General features: G+C 50.0%; 1 protein-coding gene across 10 annotated transcripts in view; it reads right to left on the bottom strand.

Annotated features, from left to right (window-relative positions):
* MTSS1 (MTSS I-BAR domain containing 1) overlaps positions 1 to 15,706 on the bottom strand; it is a 154,583-nt gene that overhangs the window by 28,725 nt on the left and 110,152 nt on the right. For all 10 annotated transcript variants that reach the window (XM_058668495.1, XM_058668494.1, XM_058668498.1 and 7 more), the window contains exons 4-6: positions 5,156 to 5,240; positions 3,979 to 4,070; positions 1,832 to 1,906 (exon numbers count right to left, since the gene is read on the bottom strand). In XM_058668495.1, the coding sequence (XP_058524478.1) occupies positions 1,832 to 1,906; positions 3,979 to 4,070; positions 5,156 to 5,240 (252 nt within the window). The remainder of the gene's footprint in view (positions 1 to 1,831; positions 1,907 to 3,978; positions 4,071 to 5,155; positions 5,241 to 15,706) is intronic.

Here is a 15,706-nt window from a genome sequence, read left to right as displayed (position 1 = left end):
TGGACAATGCCGCTGACAGGGAGTGCCAGGCAGGGCCGTCACACCCTCCACACAGAGTTCAGATCAGAGAGTGGTCCTTACAGCCAAGAACTGAGGGTTTCTCAAGACAGAACTCTGCACGAGTTGTAGGGAAAGAGCTGCTCACTTTCACCGCATCCCCCCAAGCCCACTGGATTGTTTTTCTGAGCCCTCCTGTAGCAGCCAAGCTGCCTGCTGGGTGGAGCTCACCCTCGACCCTGCTCCAATTCCTCTCAGATTTCCCAAATATGGTAGCAGGTGCACTTATAAAGATTTACCTCGAGACAGCCTGCAACGGACTGGCCATAAAGCCTACTACTTGTCACGGGTGATTCCCGGGTGTCTGAATTAGAAGCCACATATGAGAAGCACCAGACCAGAAAGATACACCCCAAAAAGAAAGTCTAGGGGCTAATCCTCACTGAAACTCTCACAGTGGGTGAAAATTGTGCTGCTTTTAAACTGCACTTTCTAAAATTTATTTTTATTTATTTTTTACTCCCGTGAGAACCAGTGGTAAAGGCTGGAGGCAACAGGCACGTGTTTTCAGAAACGTCAGAACTTAGAAGCCTTGTCAGAAGGCCAGCGTGGTGCTGCGGCATGTCACATGGTCACCTGTGACGCATGCAGCCCATATTTAGCACTGGTTGGAGTCCTACGTGTTCCACTTCTGACACAGCTTCCCATGAATGCACCTGGGAAGGCAGTGAAAGATGGACAAAGTGCTTGAGCCCCTGCCGTCCACGTGGGAGTTCAGGCACAGTTCAAGGCTCCTGGCTTTGGTCTGGCACCGAACTGGTTATTGCCAAATGACCAATCCAAGGAAGACCTCTCAATTCCCCCATCCATGTTCCTCAGCCTTCCAAACAAATAAATCTTTGGAAAAAAAAAACTGTTCTGTGCCCATTTCACTACCACCCTCAACCACCGCAGCTCTCCAAACACATTCTCTTTGCATTCCAAATATGTGCTGTTTATGAAAGGGAAACTCTAGTTTGGGGGAACTCTCTTCCTAAAAGGATGCCATAGATGCTATCCATCCCCTACAGCCCGGCCCAGGAGGGCCACCTTACCCATTGTGATACAAGAGCAACACCTTGCGATGGCACACAGTCTGTCTGGAAGAGAGGTCACCGCCTCTGACTAGGACAAAGTCCCTACCACGGGGTTGTAGTAACATGTAACAAAAGCCTGCAGAGTAGATGTGGCCAGCATCTTCTCTCCCAACTCCCCACCCATTGTGGAGTCACGGACGTGACCATTCATGGATTTCTAAAGGATGACAAACGGGCAGGCAGGAGGAGAGGTGTTTGGCCCTTCAGCGGTGCATTACCAAGCCCCACCCTCACTAACAGCAAGCAGAGTTGCTCTGTAGCCATGGCCTTGGCTCCCCCTGCAGCCATTTCTAATGCTCTCACAAGACCTCACAAGGACTTTGGAGATTACAAGCTGTGATAAAAAGTGGCATCATTTCAGTAATAATTACGACAGAATATTTGCATAAAAGCTTTTCTGCATGATTCCAAAGCCTCCAAGAAAGTCACAGGTTTCATTTGCAAAGCACAATTGGCATGGAAACTGCCAGGATGTGAAGGCGAGGGTAGGGACAGGAGTGAGGCGAGAAGTTCTTGGACAAGACTTCTGAGCTGCTATATATTCTGCACTTGCCACCGTGGTTCAGATCGATACTGTGGCACCCATTTGCACCTGCAGAAATCTAGGAACTGAACACTGTCCACTTCAAAGACAAAACTGGGCCACCCGGGCACTCTTCCTCAAGGTTCAGTGTCGGGGGCAGAATTTTTGGAGTTACCTTTTTTCGCTTTCTTCTGCAGTTTCAGCGTATCTGAGGACTTCTTTTTAATCTCTTGGCGAGCTTTCTTATATTCTAAGAGAAAGCAGAATATTAGAGTTTGATTAGTGTGTCCAACAAAAAATATTTTAGCAACAGCAATTAGCTTCATTCCAGAAAGCACTAAGACATGCAAATAACTTCACCAGAATCTGATAACGGTGACAACGTCTGGAGGACATTCTACAACCAAGGAGCTATTTAAAACATAGAACAACAAAATGAGCTGGGGCCTCTCCTCATGGTGCCAGCTTAGAGGAAGACAACGTTTGGGGATGTTGTCATAAGAGGAAACTAGACATAATTTCTCATCTTGGGGCTCAGGAAAGGGTTTCTGCGTTACTTGCTTTTCTGAGGTCCAAATCCACAGCACTTTGATTACAAAAGAGGAGCCCCAGCTGGGGAAGGTGCTGTCCAGACCAACAGCCCGTCAAACCAGGACCTAGGAGAGCCGACCACATAGGGAAGAACCGGGCATCCCCAGTAGCCTCACTGTCATGGTCCTCCCTCCCTCCATCCTGCCTCTCTGGCTGGGAAAGCAGCTGAGAATGGCCCAAAGCCTTGGGATTCTCCACCCACAGGGGAGACCTGGAAGAAGTTCCTGGCTTTAGATGGTCTCAGCTCTGGCCGTTACAGTCCTTGAAGGAGCAAACCAGCAGATGGAAGATCTTTCTCTCTCTCTGCAAATTTGCCTTTCCAATAAAATTAAAAATGACAAATCTTTTTAAAAAGAAATGTTATTGAAGTCATAAAAGCAAAGCTTTTATGTAAACTACCGAGGTTTTCACCATCGGAGGATTTCCCTGTTTCTATGCTGTTTACCTGACGCCGAGTGCAGATTTGGTAAGCTCAGTTCACCCAAGATAACACATGACTTGCCTTTCTAACTTTAAGCGAAAGGAGACAAGAGTGTTTAGGATTGTATCAAACACAGCAGCAAGGTCCCAGATGGGTCAGAAGGAAGATATTAAAACCAAAAAACAAAAAAAGAAATTTAAAAGAATCACATGATTTAGGATGCCTTTCTTTGTTTTATTACAAATGAATCTTTTAATTTTGAAGTAGGAGGAATACAGATTTTATATTAACTTTTTATACTATAATTAAATAACTATTACACCCACATTTGTGAATCCCAATCTAAACAAGCTATCTTCCTTTCTTTTCTTTCATGGAACATGGTTTGCTGAAGCGCTGCCCAAGACTGATTTGCGGTAACAATGGAGACATGACTGTGGGTGCCTTTAGTCTATGATTAACAAATGCTGAAGATTGTGCTCCAAAAACTGACACCAACTTATCCATTGTTGTCTTCAGGGACATGAAACATAGTAGGATTCAATAGCTCCAGGTGCCTGAGTGACACGGACGATTTGAGTGAATTTGCAGCTTCCAGAATGTGACATAATTTTAATGCTATAGTCGGCAGCAGGCAAAACAAAGCAGCTCCCTGGCCATAAAGAGTTCTGTTTCAGGAGCCATCCCCAGGCCCTAAACACTGCCTGGGTCTTTCTCATGGTCTTTGTTTCTCTCTGCTTTATGATAAGGCCATCTGTGTCCATGTCAGTAGACACTACGTTCATCTTCCTGCAGAGCCTGCAAACTGACCCATGCAGGGGAATCTCAAACACGCTCACTGGAAAGCACAACCCTGAGATTTCCTCTGCAGCTGACAGCTGATCTCTCTTCTCACCATCAGGGTCCCTGACACCTAACCAAACCAGCTCACAACCTTGTCTCTTCTAAGTCGAGACAATGTACAATGGAAACGGACCCGTTTGGAGTAGGCCACCCAGGGTGAGTCTGGTGTTCCAAACGTGCTAAGATGCCTTTCACCTAAGTGCTTGGCGTATACACCTGTCATGGCCAGTCTCCAAACACTGCACCCAAGCCAGTGGCTGCCGAGTGACACTTTGTACTACACACACAGCACTCGGCTCTGCCAAGTGACTGCTCCAGACTCCCTACCCGTTTTCTCTGAAAGGCCTACAAGCAGAAGCAGGGGAAGAGTGGGCCCTTCGCTGTTTCCATGACACCAACCCATCCCAGCAGAGGCTGCGCCGGCAGCATCCACGGCTCTTCTCAACTTCTGCTCCCGGCCCCCATACCTTTCGCATGGTCTTTATCCAGCTGGTTGGCCACTTTCTTCCATTCTTCCATCTGTTCTTGAAGTGGGTTTATTAGACAATCGATTAAAGCACTTTCATTGAAAGAGAAAGGAAAAGAAGAATTAAACAGATATGTTCCATTGTCAAGACATACATTTGGTTGTCACAACAGGCATCAAGTCGCAATTACCCAGGCCAACAAGGCAGAATAAGATGATGCTCCCAGTCAGCATCCCCATCCTTGTTCTCAGAACACTTGGCAACAAAATTAAGAAGTTATTATGGTGACTGGCTGGCACAAGCCTGCTTCTCACTTCCAGGGATGTCCAGCGACTGCATTTACAAGTCAAAGGACAGAAAAAAAAAGTCAAGGGACAGGACCACTGGGCCACACGGCAGGTGGAGACAGCTGGGTCTTCGTTCACTCCTAATCCAAATTCTGAGGTTCTGACTTGCATCCAGGATTCTATGTCATCAACATATACTAATTGCTCAGAGCCTGGAGAAAGTCGAGAACGAAGAGACCAGAATGTTCTGTGGCTGCTCCTAACAGTTACTGGATCGCTAAGGGGTGAGGCCCTCTGGTTGCAGCCTCCAATAAGAGCAGTTTCCCTGTAGGGACTGCATGACTCCACTGCCCCATGCTGATCACCTTGGTAGCGAGGTCCACTAGCATTAGAACGCTGGCCAGCTACTGCCACTTCTCCCTAGCCTGAAGGCCTGGAAGCCAGGCAGGACACTGGCAAGTGTGGAGGGCTTCAAGAACTCCCACTGCTGCCCCCTAACTCTCACAGTGAGTGTGATGGAATCACACAGGTCTAGGGGCCAGGGCAGCCTGGGCCATCTCACTCTTGGCGCTCCTGCAGGATGGAGAGGATCTCAGTAGAATGTACTACTTTCTCAACTGGGCCACCAAGACCCACATGAGAGGTGCAGAGGACTCAAGGCAGAGTGGTAGGCTCACTGAGGCCAGACACCTGGCCATCAGTCCTAGCTGCACCGTTCAACCGTTCATGCAACAGCAGTAACTGGCATGCAGCAGGTGCCCAACCAAATACATGATCAGTGAATGAACAGAGACAAAAAACAGGGTGTGGGGAGCTAGGTGCTGGCCCACGTGACTGATCATTTGGAATCAGCAGGGGCCTTGGGGAACCAGATGGAACAGGCTCCTCACCTGGAGAACTGTCTCAGCTTGGCCTCGATGCTCCGATGCCTCATGCACATCCTGGTGAGGGCAGACCCGATCTCCCTGGTACCTCCTGAAAGAGCAGCACAGGCCCAGGTGAGTGCCAGGGGCAAGCGGAAATCCTGGCCATCTCCGCTGAACTTCGAAAGCGAGCCAGAGTACAGCAGGTGAGGCGCCTAACCCACAGCCTTACAAACTTACCACGCACACGTGTGTACACTCACACACGTGTACCCACACACATATTGGGGCCACCTCTATCACTGAAGCCAAGGTGACTCAAGTTGCACAAAATACTCTAACAGTTTCTGTTTCGGGTGTTTGAGCAGCGCTGGTTTTCATCTAGACTGAAGCCAATGGGGCACCCCACGCATGGGTCTGACACACAGTTTGAAAAACACTTCTGATGGAAGACAATCGAAGCGTCGGGGTGGGGGGAAAGCTGTCCCTCTCAGCTGCCTTTCTGGAGAATGTGATCCTGTCCCCAGGAGTTGGAAGGCTAATTATTGCAGGCCATACGCTCTGGAGACAATGCCCCCTTTAAGGGGCCGGGAGACACCGGGCAGCGAGGGGCACCTGGGGCTGCGGCAGAGTTTGATTTTCCTGAAATTCCTGTCATACTTTCCCTGGCAGACACAACCTTCTCTGAGGTTACTTTTTTCAAGTTGTTCTCTTCCTCCCCCCTCCAGAGATGGTGCTTGAATCAGCATTTACAGGAATGTGGTGGGGGGAGCCGATGAGAACCACAGATGGTCTTGGGCCCAAAACTCTGGCACACACCATTAGAAATGTGAGGAACACCCAGGTTCTTGTGCAACTGGGGGCACATGGCAAATGAAATGTGCTTATTAAGCAGACAAGGGGGGCCCGGCGGTGTGGCCTAGCGGCTAAAGTCCTCGCCTTGAAAGCCCCAGGATCCCATATGGGCACCGGTTCTAATCCTGGCAGCTCCACTTCCCATCCAGCTCCCTGCTTGTGGCCTGGGAAAGCAGTCGAGGACGGCACAATGCATTGGGACCCTGCACCCGCGTGGGAGACCCGGAAGAGGTTCCTGGCATCAGATTGGCGCGCACCGGCCCGTTGCGGCTCACTTGGGGAGTGAAACATCAGATGGAAGATCTTCCTCTCTGTCTCTCCTCCTCTCTGTATATCTGACTTTGTAATAAAAATAAATCTTAAAAAAAAAAAAAAAGCAGACAAGGGGAAAAAATCGCCGGAATTTACAACAGGGTTGGTCAAGTCAAGGGAACAAAAAAACAACGGCCTCTCAGGTGTTCATATTTGTGGGCTGTAATTTGCCTCTGCTTGTCCTTCCAGAAACACCAATTTGTTGTTTCAGTCCCACCTGTTTTCCATTGTATTCTGAAAAACAGGATTACACAACCAGATACTACTCAGGGTGACTATAATATGGGAGCATTTCTTTGTTTCATTTCAATGTGAACAGGTAAGTGTTGCCAGATGAAATTTTTCCCTTTTTTTGACAACAGGATCTCTCAATCTGAATGCTACGGGGAGATTTCCTGGTTTTGAGATCTATGCAGATTTTTTGTGTAATAGGCAATTCTACAAACTTGCCACACACGAGCGCATGCTGCACAGCTCAACCCTTTGCTGTGGGGCTGTGCCGTGCCCTGTCAGTTGTTCCGACAGTACCCTGGACCTCTGCTCGCTAACGGCAACAGTGACTCCCCTCCGCCTGTCAAGAATCACTGCTCAGGGACCAAATGTCACTTGAGGTTGCTTTGTCAGTGCCATAAATCTTTCAAAGATGTCCTTAACCTTCTGGCACCTGCCCCAAGGAGCCAGGGAACCTGAACAGATCGCCTCCCTCCATCTGTAGTGGTTCACATCGCTCTAGAAGGGAGGGCCAGGAGGGGGCGCCAAGCTCACATGCTCTAGCAGTCACTGCTAGGCAAGGATGGGGAATGCTTTCTCCCCAGGGAAATATCTCCTTTTCCTGAGCCTTCATCTGATTACAATTTAATAACCTAGCCACACAAGAGAACTGGCATGCTCTCTCACTGCTGCTGGGAGTGTAAACTAATACTTTCCAAGACGAGAATTTGCTAAAGATCTATCAAGAAAATCTTACTAATGTGCATACCCTGTCACTCAGCAACTCTAGTCCTAGAAACTTAACCTGAAAAAACAAGGCATGGGAGAAAATCCCCATCAGTGAGGGTAGTTATCAGTGTTTTCAACACTGGCAAGCTGAAGAGACAATCCCAGTCTAGGGATTCAGTTAAGCAAACCAAGGAACACTGCCATGCAACGGAACACCATGCAGTCCTTCAAAATGCTGGAAAACAACATTTAAGGCATTACAAGAGGCTTGTGCTGTGGCACACAGCGTGGTTAGGCCATCACTGTGATGCTTTGCTTCCTTCTCAGGGGAGGGGCGGCGGGGAGAAGGAAAGGGACGAAGCGGGGCCCTTGCACGGACTCATGGTGTGCGGGGCTGTCGCACGTTCTCTGCGCCTGACCCTTCCCAGTGGAACTGGTGCAATCATCACCCCCACTTTACAGACAGGAAATGCACCCCTGGTGATGCGTGCATATCCCACTGTTAGTGAGCGGAACCAGAACATTGGCTGAATACACAGCATCAATCTACACATTTGCTTCTGCAGCTGCCGGACACTTACTGGACATCATGGGTGGGAAGAGGCAGTGACGGGCTCAGAACACAGGCTGCACCCAACTCACTTCACTACACATCATACGGCTACCTGGCTTTACCGTTAGCTTCCAAAAATCAGTTCTGGAACCTAGAACTGCCCAACTGGGACCATGGGATGAGCTGCGTATCTGCAGACCTAGCAACAGGACTGAGCCTGGGGATGCTGGACTGACCCAGGGGTCAGCCTCACTGACCCCACGAGGTTGGAAGAGATGACCGCCTTCAAGGCCAGTCCCTGCCCTCTCGGCCTGCTACCAAGCTATTCTCCATAGTTTGCATTCCTCTCCAGGAAAGCCCAGGATTCCCCCAAAGCAGCTCAACTGTGGCACAAGAAAGTACAGACACACGTGCCAGCAAGAAGGCCTCCAAAGGAAAGCGAGTGACTGCAGAGAAAACACGGGCAATAGCAGCAGCAGCAGCGTCCCTGTCCAGGCACCATGTGGGCAGAGGGCAGCTGCCACACTGTGCACCCCAGGGCCCAGTGCTAGAATGACTGCTGATCTCCAGGACACAGGCCCTCTAGAAGCAAGTGGCTCTGCAGAAGTACTAAAAGGTATCTTAGCTTCTCTCCAATCCTTGCTAGCACTTAAAAAACAAAACAAAAAAATCAGTAATTTGAACAGGAACTACTTGTTGGAAGAAATCAGCTTCCACCACAAAGACAGAAAAGACATCTGCAAGCCCTCCAACAAGACACTCAGAAGGTCTATGGAATCAAATGGCTGGCTGAGGCATGCCCAGGCCCGCGGGATGAGGACAGCCAGCTCTTATGTCTGCCACCAAGAAATGGTGACTCAGGGAGCCCTGGACAACTAGTTTTGAGCGCACATCGCCAGGTTGGGCCCAGCCGGAGGCAGGAACAAGGCCCCAGTTTATCTTTGGCCTAATCCATAAATACGCTTCTCCCGCACGTACACCATGAAAGACGCCAGATGCTCCGTTTCAGAAAAGGCGCAATTAGAGGTCAGTGCAGAGCTACAATGGTGTGCCCCCTTCCTTCCACTGCCACAGTGATCGACTACAAGTGTAACAGCTTGAAGACAACACAAACACAGGATCACCCAGTTCTAGAAACTCAGAATCCAAGCCGGCTTCACCGGGCTGTCATCTGGGCATGGGTGGGGCTGTGTTCTTGCCAGAGAACCCGTTACCATGCCTTCTCCAGCTTCCAGGGCCTGCCCGCATTCCCCGGCTCACCACTCCCAAGGCACAGGCTCAGTACCTGCTCTCTGCCCACCGCAGCTTCTGTGCTCACTGCTTGTCTGCCTCTGACTCTCCTGCCTCCCTCTTAGAAGAATCCTTGTGGTCTAGCTAGACCTGTTGGAATCCTCCAAGATGATCTCCCTGTCTCCAGTTCCTTAACTCGGACACCCTTGTAGCATCCCCCTTCATCATGGATGACAATGTGCACGCTGCTGGGGTGCCAGTCTTCTCTACCAGAGCTGGGAGGAATGCTCGTTCTAGCCTGCTGGGCAGTGGTAGGCTCCAGGGAGGGAGGCGACATACATGGAGAGAAGGTTGATGGGGTGCTTCTGGGGAAGGATTCCATAAAACCCAATGGGATCACACCAGAGACACCCCACAGGACCCAAACAAGGACACAGGCAGGCAGCCAGCACCATGGCCACAGAGCTGCCACCTTAAGATGGAACTACAGGATTGGGGCACAGTGGGTTAAGGAGCCACTTGCAACACCAGCATCCCATTTCAAAGGGCTGGTTTGAGTCCTGGCTGCTCCACTTTCAATCCACCTTGGATTTCAACGCACCTGGGGAAGCAGCAGCAGAAGGCTCAAGGGCTTAGTGCCCTGTCAAACACCTGGAGACTAGAGAGAAGTTCCCGACTATGGCCTGACCCCCTGGCTACAAGAGCTCTTTATCCGTGTCTCCCTTGTCTGTCACTTTTTAAAAAGATTTATTTTTATTGGAAAGGCAGATTCACAGAGAGGAGAGACAGAAAGAGTTTCTGACCGTTGGTTCACTCCCCAAGGAGCTGTCACAGCTGGAGTTGAGCTGATCTGAAGTCAGGAGCCAGGAACCTCTTCCAAGTCTCCCACATGGGTGCAGAGTCCCAAGGCCTTAGGCTATCCTTGACTACTTTCCCAGGCTACAAGCAGGGAGCTGAGTGGGAAATGGAGCAACCAGGATATGGAGTGGTGCCTGTACGGGATCCCAGTTCTTGCTCAAGACCTGGATTTAGCCACTGAGGCATTACACTGGGCCATGTCACTCTTTTAAGAAAAAAAAACCGGCATGGCAGCATAGCACATGAAGCCTCCACATGCAATACTGGCATCCCATATGGCTGGGTGCTTCCTGTCCCGGCAGCACCACTCCCAGTCCACAGTCCTGCTAATGCACCTGAGAAAGCAGATGGGCCAAACGTTTGGGCCCCTTCCACCCAAGTGAGAAACCTGAATGAAATCGCTGGTCACTGGATGGATGGAAAATTCTCTCTCTCCCTTCCCTCACTCTGTAACTCTATTAAATATATAAATCTTTAAAATAAAACAAACAAACAAAAACTGGCTGAGACTCCTTCTAGCTTAAGAAGCCAGGAAGAGCTCTTGGCACCCTCCCTGGGCTGCTGCTCGGAGCCTGCTCTGCTTCCAGACCTGGGCTCCTATTTGGCAAGAGCAAATATTTATTTCTAAAGGCCACTTTAATTTGGTCTGTTTCTTGCTAGTTCAAAGAGGAGGAGAGGGAGCCACAGCCTCTCATACTTCCTCTCTGGACCAGGAATAAAGCACTGCCAAAAGCAATGCCCATCGGTCACTCTGAACCGCTGCTTAGGAACACACACCTGATGAGAAACCACAGTCCTCTTGCAGAGGATAGCACGCAAAGGCCTCCTTCCTTCACAAGCGCTCGCGTTCATGATACAATAGCCCCAAAGTAATCAGTAGCGGAAGTGGGGAGAGAGCAGGCGATGAAAAGACGCAAGGCCAAAGTATGAAGACAGAGTGTCCTGCACACTCAGACATGAAACAGCCACACAGGTGTCTAAGCTTTGTGTCCGCTTGCTAGCACGGCCCTAACAAAGACTCCCCAAACCAGCTGGCTCCCAGCAATGCAGATTTTGCATGGGCCGAGCCAGGTGCACCTCCCCCCCTCAAACATGCTAGCATGTGCCGGCTCTGGCAATCCTGGCCACAGCCGCACCCTCTGGTGTCTCTGGCCTGGTCCAGCTCTGGCTGAAGCGGGCATTTGGGGAGTGAACCAGCACTCCCCAAAGTGCTCCCACTCCTGCTCTCTCTGAGCCTCCAAATACAAACAAAAGAAATTGTAAAAGAGGGCCACCTGTAACCACTCACTGGCCGTGGACTTGCCTCCCCACTGGCCAGTGAGGAGCAGGCAGTACCCATGGTTTCTTGAGGATCTGTTCAGCCAGACACCAACTGGAACTGTGCAAACCCAACCCCAGGGGGTGCCCTCTCCGCCTCGTGGAAGCCAGAGGGCCCCTTGACAGCCAGTGCACAGGTCAAACTGCTGACTGTATCCACCTGGTCACATGTGTGAAAGATCAAAGAGAGGCGTAATACATGGTTCCCGGCTCTAAATTACCACATGCCCACAGATGAGCCTAGGTACACAACCCTTTGATACACTCTGGGAATCTTGTCAGAACAGATCTGGTCCATCCACACCGACCTTCAAGGGGTGCTAGGGGCTTCGGAGCAGCTGTAATCTCATCTCTGTCCAGGCTTTCACACATATGGGTCACTGCAGAGCCCCAAAGGCCTTTATGCCCAGTGCTTTGGTGACTCAGCACTTTGACCACGACGGATCCTGGCTCTGGGTACAATTCTCGTCCTTCCCCCTTCAAGGCAGCAGGAGGACAAAGGGCTTGGCTCTGACCTCAGTCAGGTGCCTGCACAGCCCAGCTCCGTCCTTGGTTGGCCCTGTGTTCTTGGCAGGGCTCCGAGCTGCTTAGACTTGTTGATGGTGTGCTGCGCCATCTTTGCTATGGAAGTTGTAGAATACTCTATCAATTGCGATTTCCAGTTTGGGCTGCCCATGAGACAGACAGCTCTGATTACCCTCGGATTTTACATTTTTTGTCTCCAATCATACCATGGACTCATCTTAATGATTTTTTTTTTTTTTTTTTTTTTGGCAAGCATGTGCGAGGGGAGAGGACAACCTACCTACTAATCTCTTCCTGAACATTTCATTTACTTTGAAGAAACAGTTAAAACAATACGTTTTTGAAAGGCAGAGCAACAGAGAGGGGTTGGCAGGGATAGGTATCTTTGGTCTGTTGGTTCACCCGGCTACAATGGCTGGGGCTGGGCCAAGCTGAAAGCAGGAGCCTGGGACTCGGTCAGGGTCTGTCACAAGGACAGCAGGGGTCCAAGAACTGGGCCATCATCTGCTTCCTTCCCAAACATGTTAGTGGGGGCTGCAGCTGAAGCAGAGAAGTTGGCACACTGATGCAGAATGCTGCATTGCAAGAGGCACTGTGGCAAAGCTGGTGAAAGCTGCCTTCTCTTACACTGTTATCCTATATGAGCACTGGTTTATGTCCCAGCGCCTCCACTTCTAATCCAGCTCCCTGCTAATGTGCCTGGGAAAATCAGCAGCAGACAACCCAAGCATTTGGGCCTCTGCCAACCGGATGAAGCTCGGCTCCTGCCTCAGGCTTGGTCTACTTCTAGACACTGCACGACCTTCTGGGGAGTGAACCAGCAGGTGGGAGATCTCTCTCTCATTTTCAAAATAAAAAACTAAAAGAAAACCAGTGGCAGAATTTCCCACTGCACCTCAACACCAGTTCCAAAACAAGAAATCTTGATTTTCACACTCTATCCAAAAGGTGTATGTGCCTCATAATTAAGCAAGTTCATGACAGTCCAGTAACTGGCACGCACAGGCCTGCGAGCACACACTAAGTGACTCCTAATGAAGCCTGCAACTAGGGATGGAGAAGTGTATGCACAGCACTGGAGTCTTCAACAAGTCTAAGGAAATGTTCATGGTGAAAACGATGCATGGGTTTCAAAATGTTTTGCATGAAAATATACAGCTTTCTATTTCATTTTTCCATGAACCTTCAGAGGGAAGTCTCCAGCGGGAGCAGGTGTTGGTGTATTTCATAAGAAAACAAGACCACTGGATACATTAGTGGGCCAGTTAAGCACAGCTTTCATGTAGTAACAACCAAGGAGGTCCATCAGTAAGACAGGGGTCAGGATCATTAACTCCGGTCAGGCCATTCAGTGATACCCCAGCCACTTAGTAACCACCCTCAGCCCCTCCCACAGCTAAAAGTGTCTTGGCCGTGGAGCGGGCACATCAGTATGCAGTGGGCAAATGAATAGCATGGCCAGTGGCTTCTACAAAGGCCAGAATTATTGCTTCTCAGAAGACTAAAGGGGTAGGGGGTGGGAGTGGGGACTGAGGGAGGGCCCGGGGTAGGGGGTGGGAGTGGGGACTGCTGGCCAGCTCCCACTCCTGCTGACTGACAGGTGTGCACCCACAGAGTGGTTATCTGAGCCAGGGGGTGAGTGTCCCCACCCCCTCCAAAACATCCTGGTACCTATCATTGGGTAAAGAGCTTTTAAAGGTGTTCCTGGCCCTGCATCTCTCTTGGTTGGCGGTTTTCAGATGGCAAAGCTTGAATCGGCTGCTTTAACAGCTTCCTCCCAGCCGAGAGTGAAAAGGAAAACTCCTTAGGACTGAAGCCAGAGCTCACCAGTGTCATGGGACACTCAGGGCCACTTCTGCAATGGCCAGTGACAGGCCATAGTAGATTCTGGTTTTAATAAGGGAAAAATAAGCCTCTCTTGCCCTCCTCTCAAGCGCCTGCTCTCACAGAGCCCAGAAGTCTTCAAATGTCAGGTGTCTTTTCACCTTGATGGTGGCTGGAGAGATGCCCGAGCCCTCTATCACAGAAGCTGCCTCAGCATGATCAGCTGCCACGCTGGCTGGGCCGGGCCGGCCAGGGCTGGCTTCGCCATCTGCCACCCCAGGGGATGCCTGCGGGCAGGCACTGGCATTGGAGAGCGCAGCTCTACACACACGAGGGCATGAGCAAGTGAACAAGGGTCAGATTCGACCATGAAGTCCAGTGCTATCTCGCCGGTGCGTTCAGAACACTTTATATTTCACGCCAAGTGAAGGAACACCATGTTGGAAAGCGAGAGTGCAGTGTTTTAAAATCAATGTGAAATGCAAAAAAGGAGGGAAGCTTAATTCTTACACCTGGAGAGGTTCCCCAGTGCTGCTCTCGCTAAGAAAAAACACACTTCACTCACAACTTCAATCCAAGGTCATGAGGTGGATAGTTACCAGATCAACACAGCAAGAGGTCACAAGGAGCCCGAGGGTGCTCCGGGCGAGGTGGCAAACTTAACCTCAGCTGAATCTCCTGGGTGACCTCCACTTTGAACAAGATGACCCTAAGAGGCTGGAGTAGAGACAGGATAGCAAGGAAATGCTACTGTGGTCACACTGCTGGCAAATGAAGTGAGACAGCCACCTACTCTTGCATTATGTAACTCTCACATCACAATAAAAACGATGGGTGTTCACGAAGACCTTAGAGCTACAAGCCCCTGAGAACGTGCGTGGGGCAGTCAGCCAGCATGCCGTACCTGTTGTTTGGTGTCACAGCCTTGTCTCTGTGACCAGGTGCACGTCTCAGCTCTCCATGCTCACTGTCGTTAGTCTTCTGCAGGGAACTCACCTGTGTTCTTTAGCCACGTGTTTGTGAGATGGCTGGCTCTCCCTCCCCCTGCCTTTTTTTTTTTAATTGAAAAAGCAGATTTACAGAAAAAAGGAGAGACAGACTTTCTGTCTGCTTGTTCATTCGCTAAATGGCTGCAACAGTCAGAGCTGAGCTGATCCGAAGCCAGAAGCCAGGAGCCTTTTCCAGGTTTCCCACACAGATGCAGGGTTCCAAGGCTTTGGGCCATGCTTTACTGCTTTCCCAGGCCACAATCAGGGAGCTGAATGGGAAGGGGAGCATCCAGGACATGAACCAGTGCACATATAGCATGCTCATGCTTGCAGGTGAATAAGTAGTTAATTGAGCCTTCATGTAGGCCCTGAGGGCTAGTTCCTACCAATGGAGGGGATAAGGGATTCCCTTAGCTTTTATTAAAGGTCAACACACTTGAGCTGTTAAGAACATCAAACCAGGGCCTGGCATGATAGTGTAATGGCTAAAGTCCTTGCCTTGAATGCACCAGGATCACATATGGGCACCGGTTCTACTCCCAGTAGCCTGCTTCCCATCCAGCTCCCTGCATGTGGCCTGGGAAGGCAGTCGAGGATGGTCCAAGTCTTTGGGACCCTGCGCCCATGTGGGAGACCCAGAAGAGGTTCCTGGTTCCTGGCGTTGGATTGGCTCAGCTCCGGCCACTGCGGCTGCTTAGAGAGTGAACCATCAAAAGGAAGATCTTCCTCTCTGTCTCTTCTCCTCTTTACATCTGCCTTTCCAATAAAAATAAATAAATCTTAGAAAAAAACATCAAACCAACACACCATGTTCCTTCCAGCTACACCAGCTCTTTACTCTCCACCTTGGGCATAGTGAGATAGACAACCCACAAGAGGGTATCATCTGATTTTTGTTTAATGATATCTAGTGGAGGAAGAATACTGACTCCTGGTTCTACAGCAGAACCACACAAAGCACAGGCCACAGTTCGTCAAGCCCCCTCCTTTCTTAGTTCACACTGGTCATCCTCAAGTCACTGAAGAACTTCCTGTTACCTGCGGGAGTCCCAGAAATGGTTTCGAACCTAGCCCCAAGTTTTTGTAACAAACACAACCAGCTTTCCAAGAAACAAATGAGAAAAACCAGAACTGCACTTTCAGCCATACCAGATTGCATACAACAAAAGTCAAAAA

This window comes from Ochotona princeps, chromosome 9, assembly GCF_030435755.1.
Source record: "Ochotona princeps isolate mOchPri1 chromosome 9, mOchPri1.hap1, whole genome shotgun sequence".
Lineage (NCBI taxonomy): Eukaryota > Metazoa > Chordata > Mammalia > Lagomorpha > Ochotonidae > Ochotona > Ochotona princeps.
This window is presented reverse-complemented; position numbering and strand designations above follow the sequence as displayed.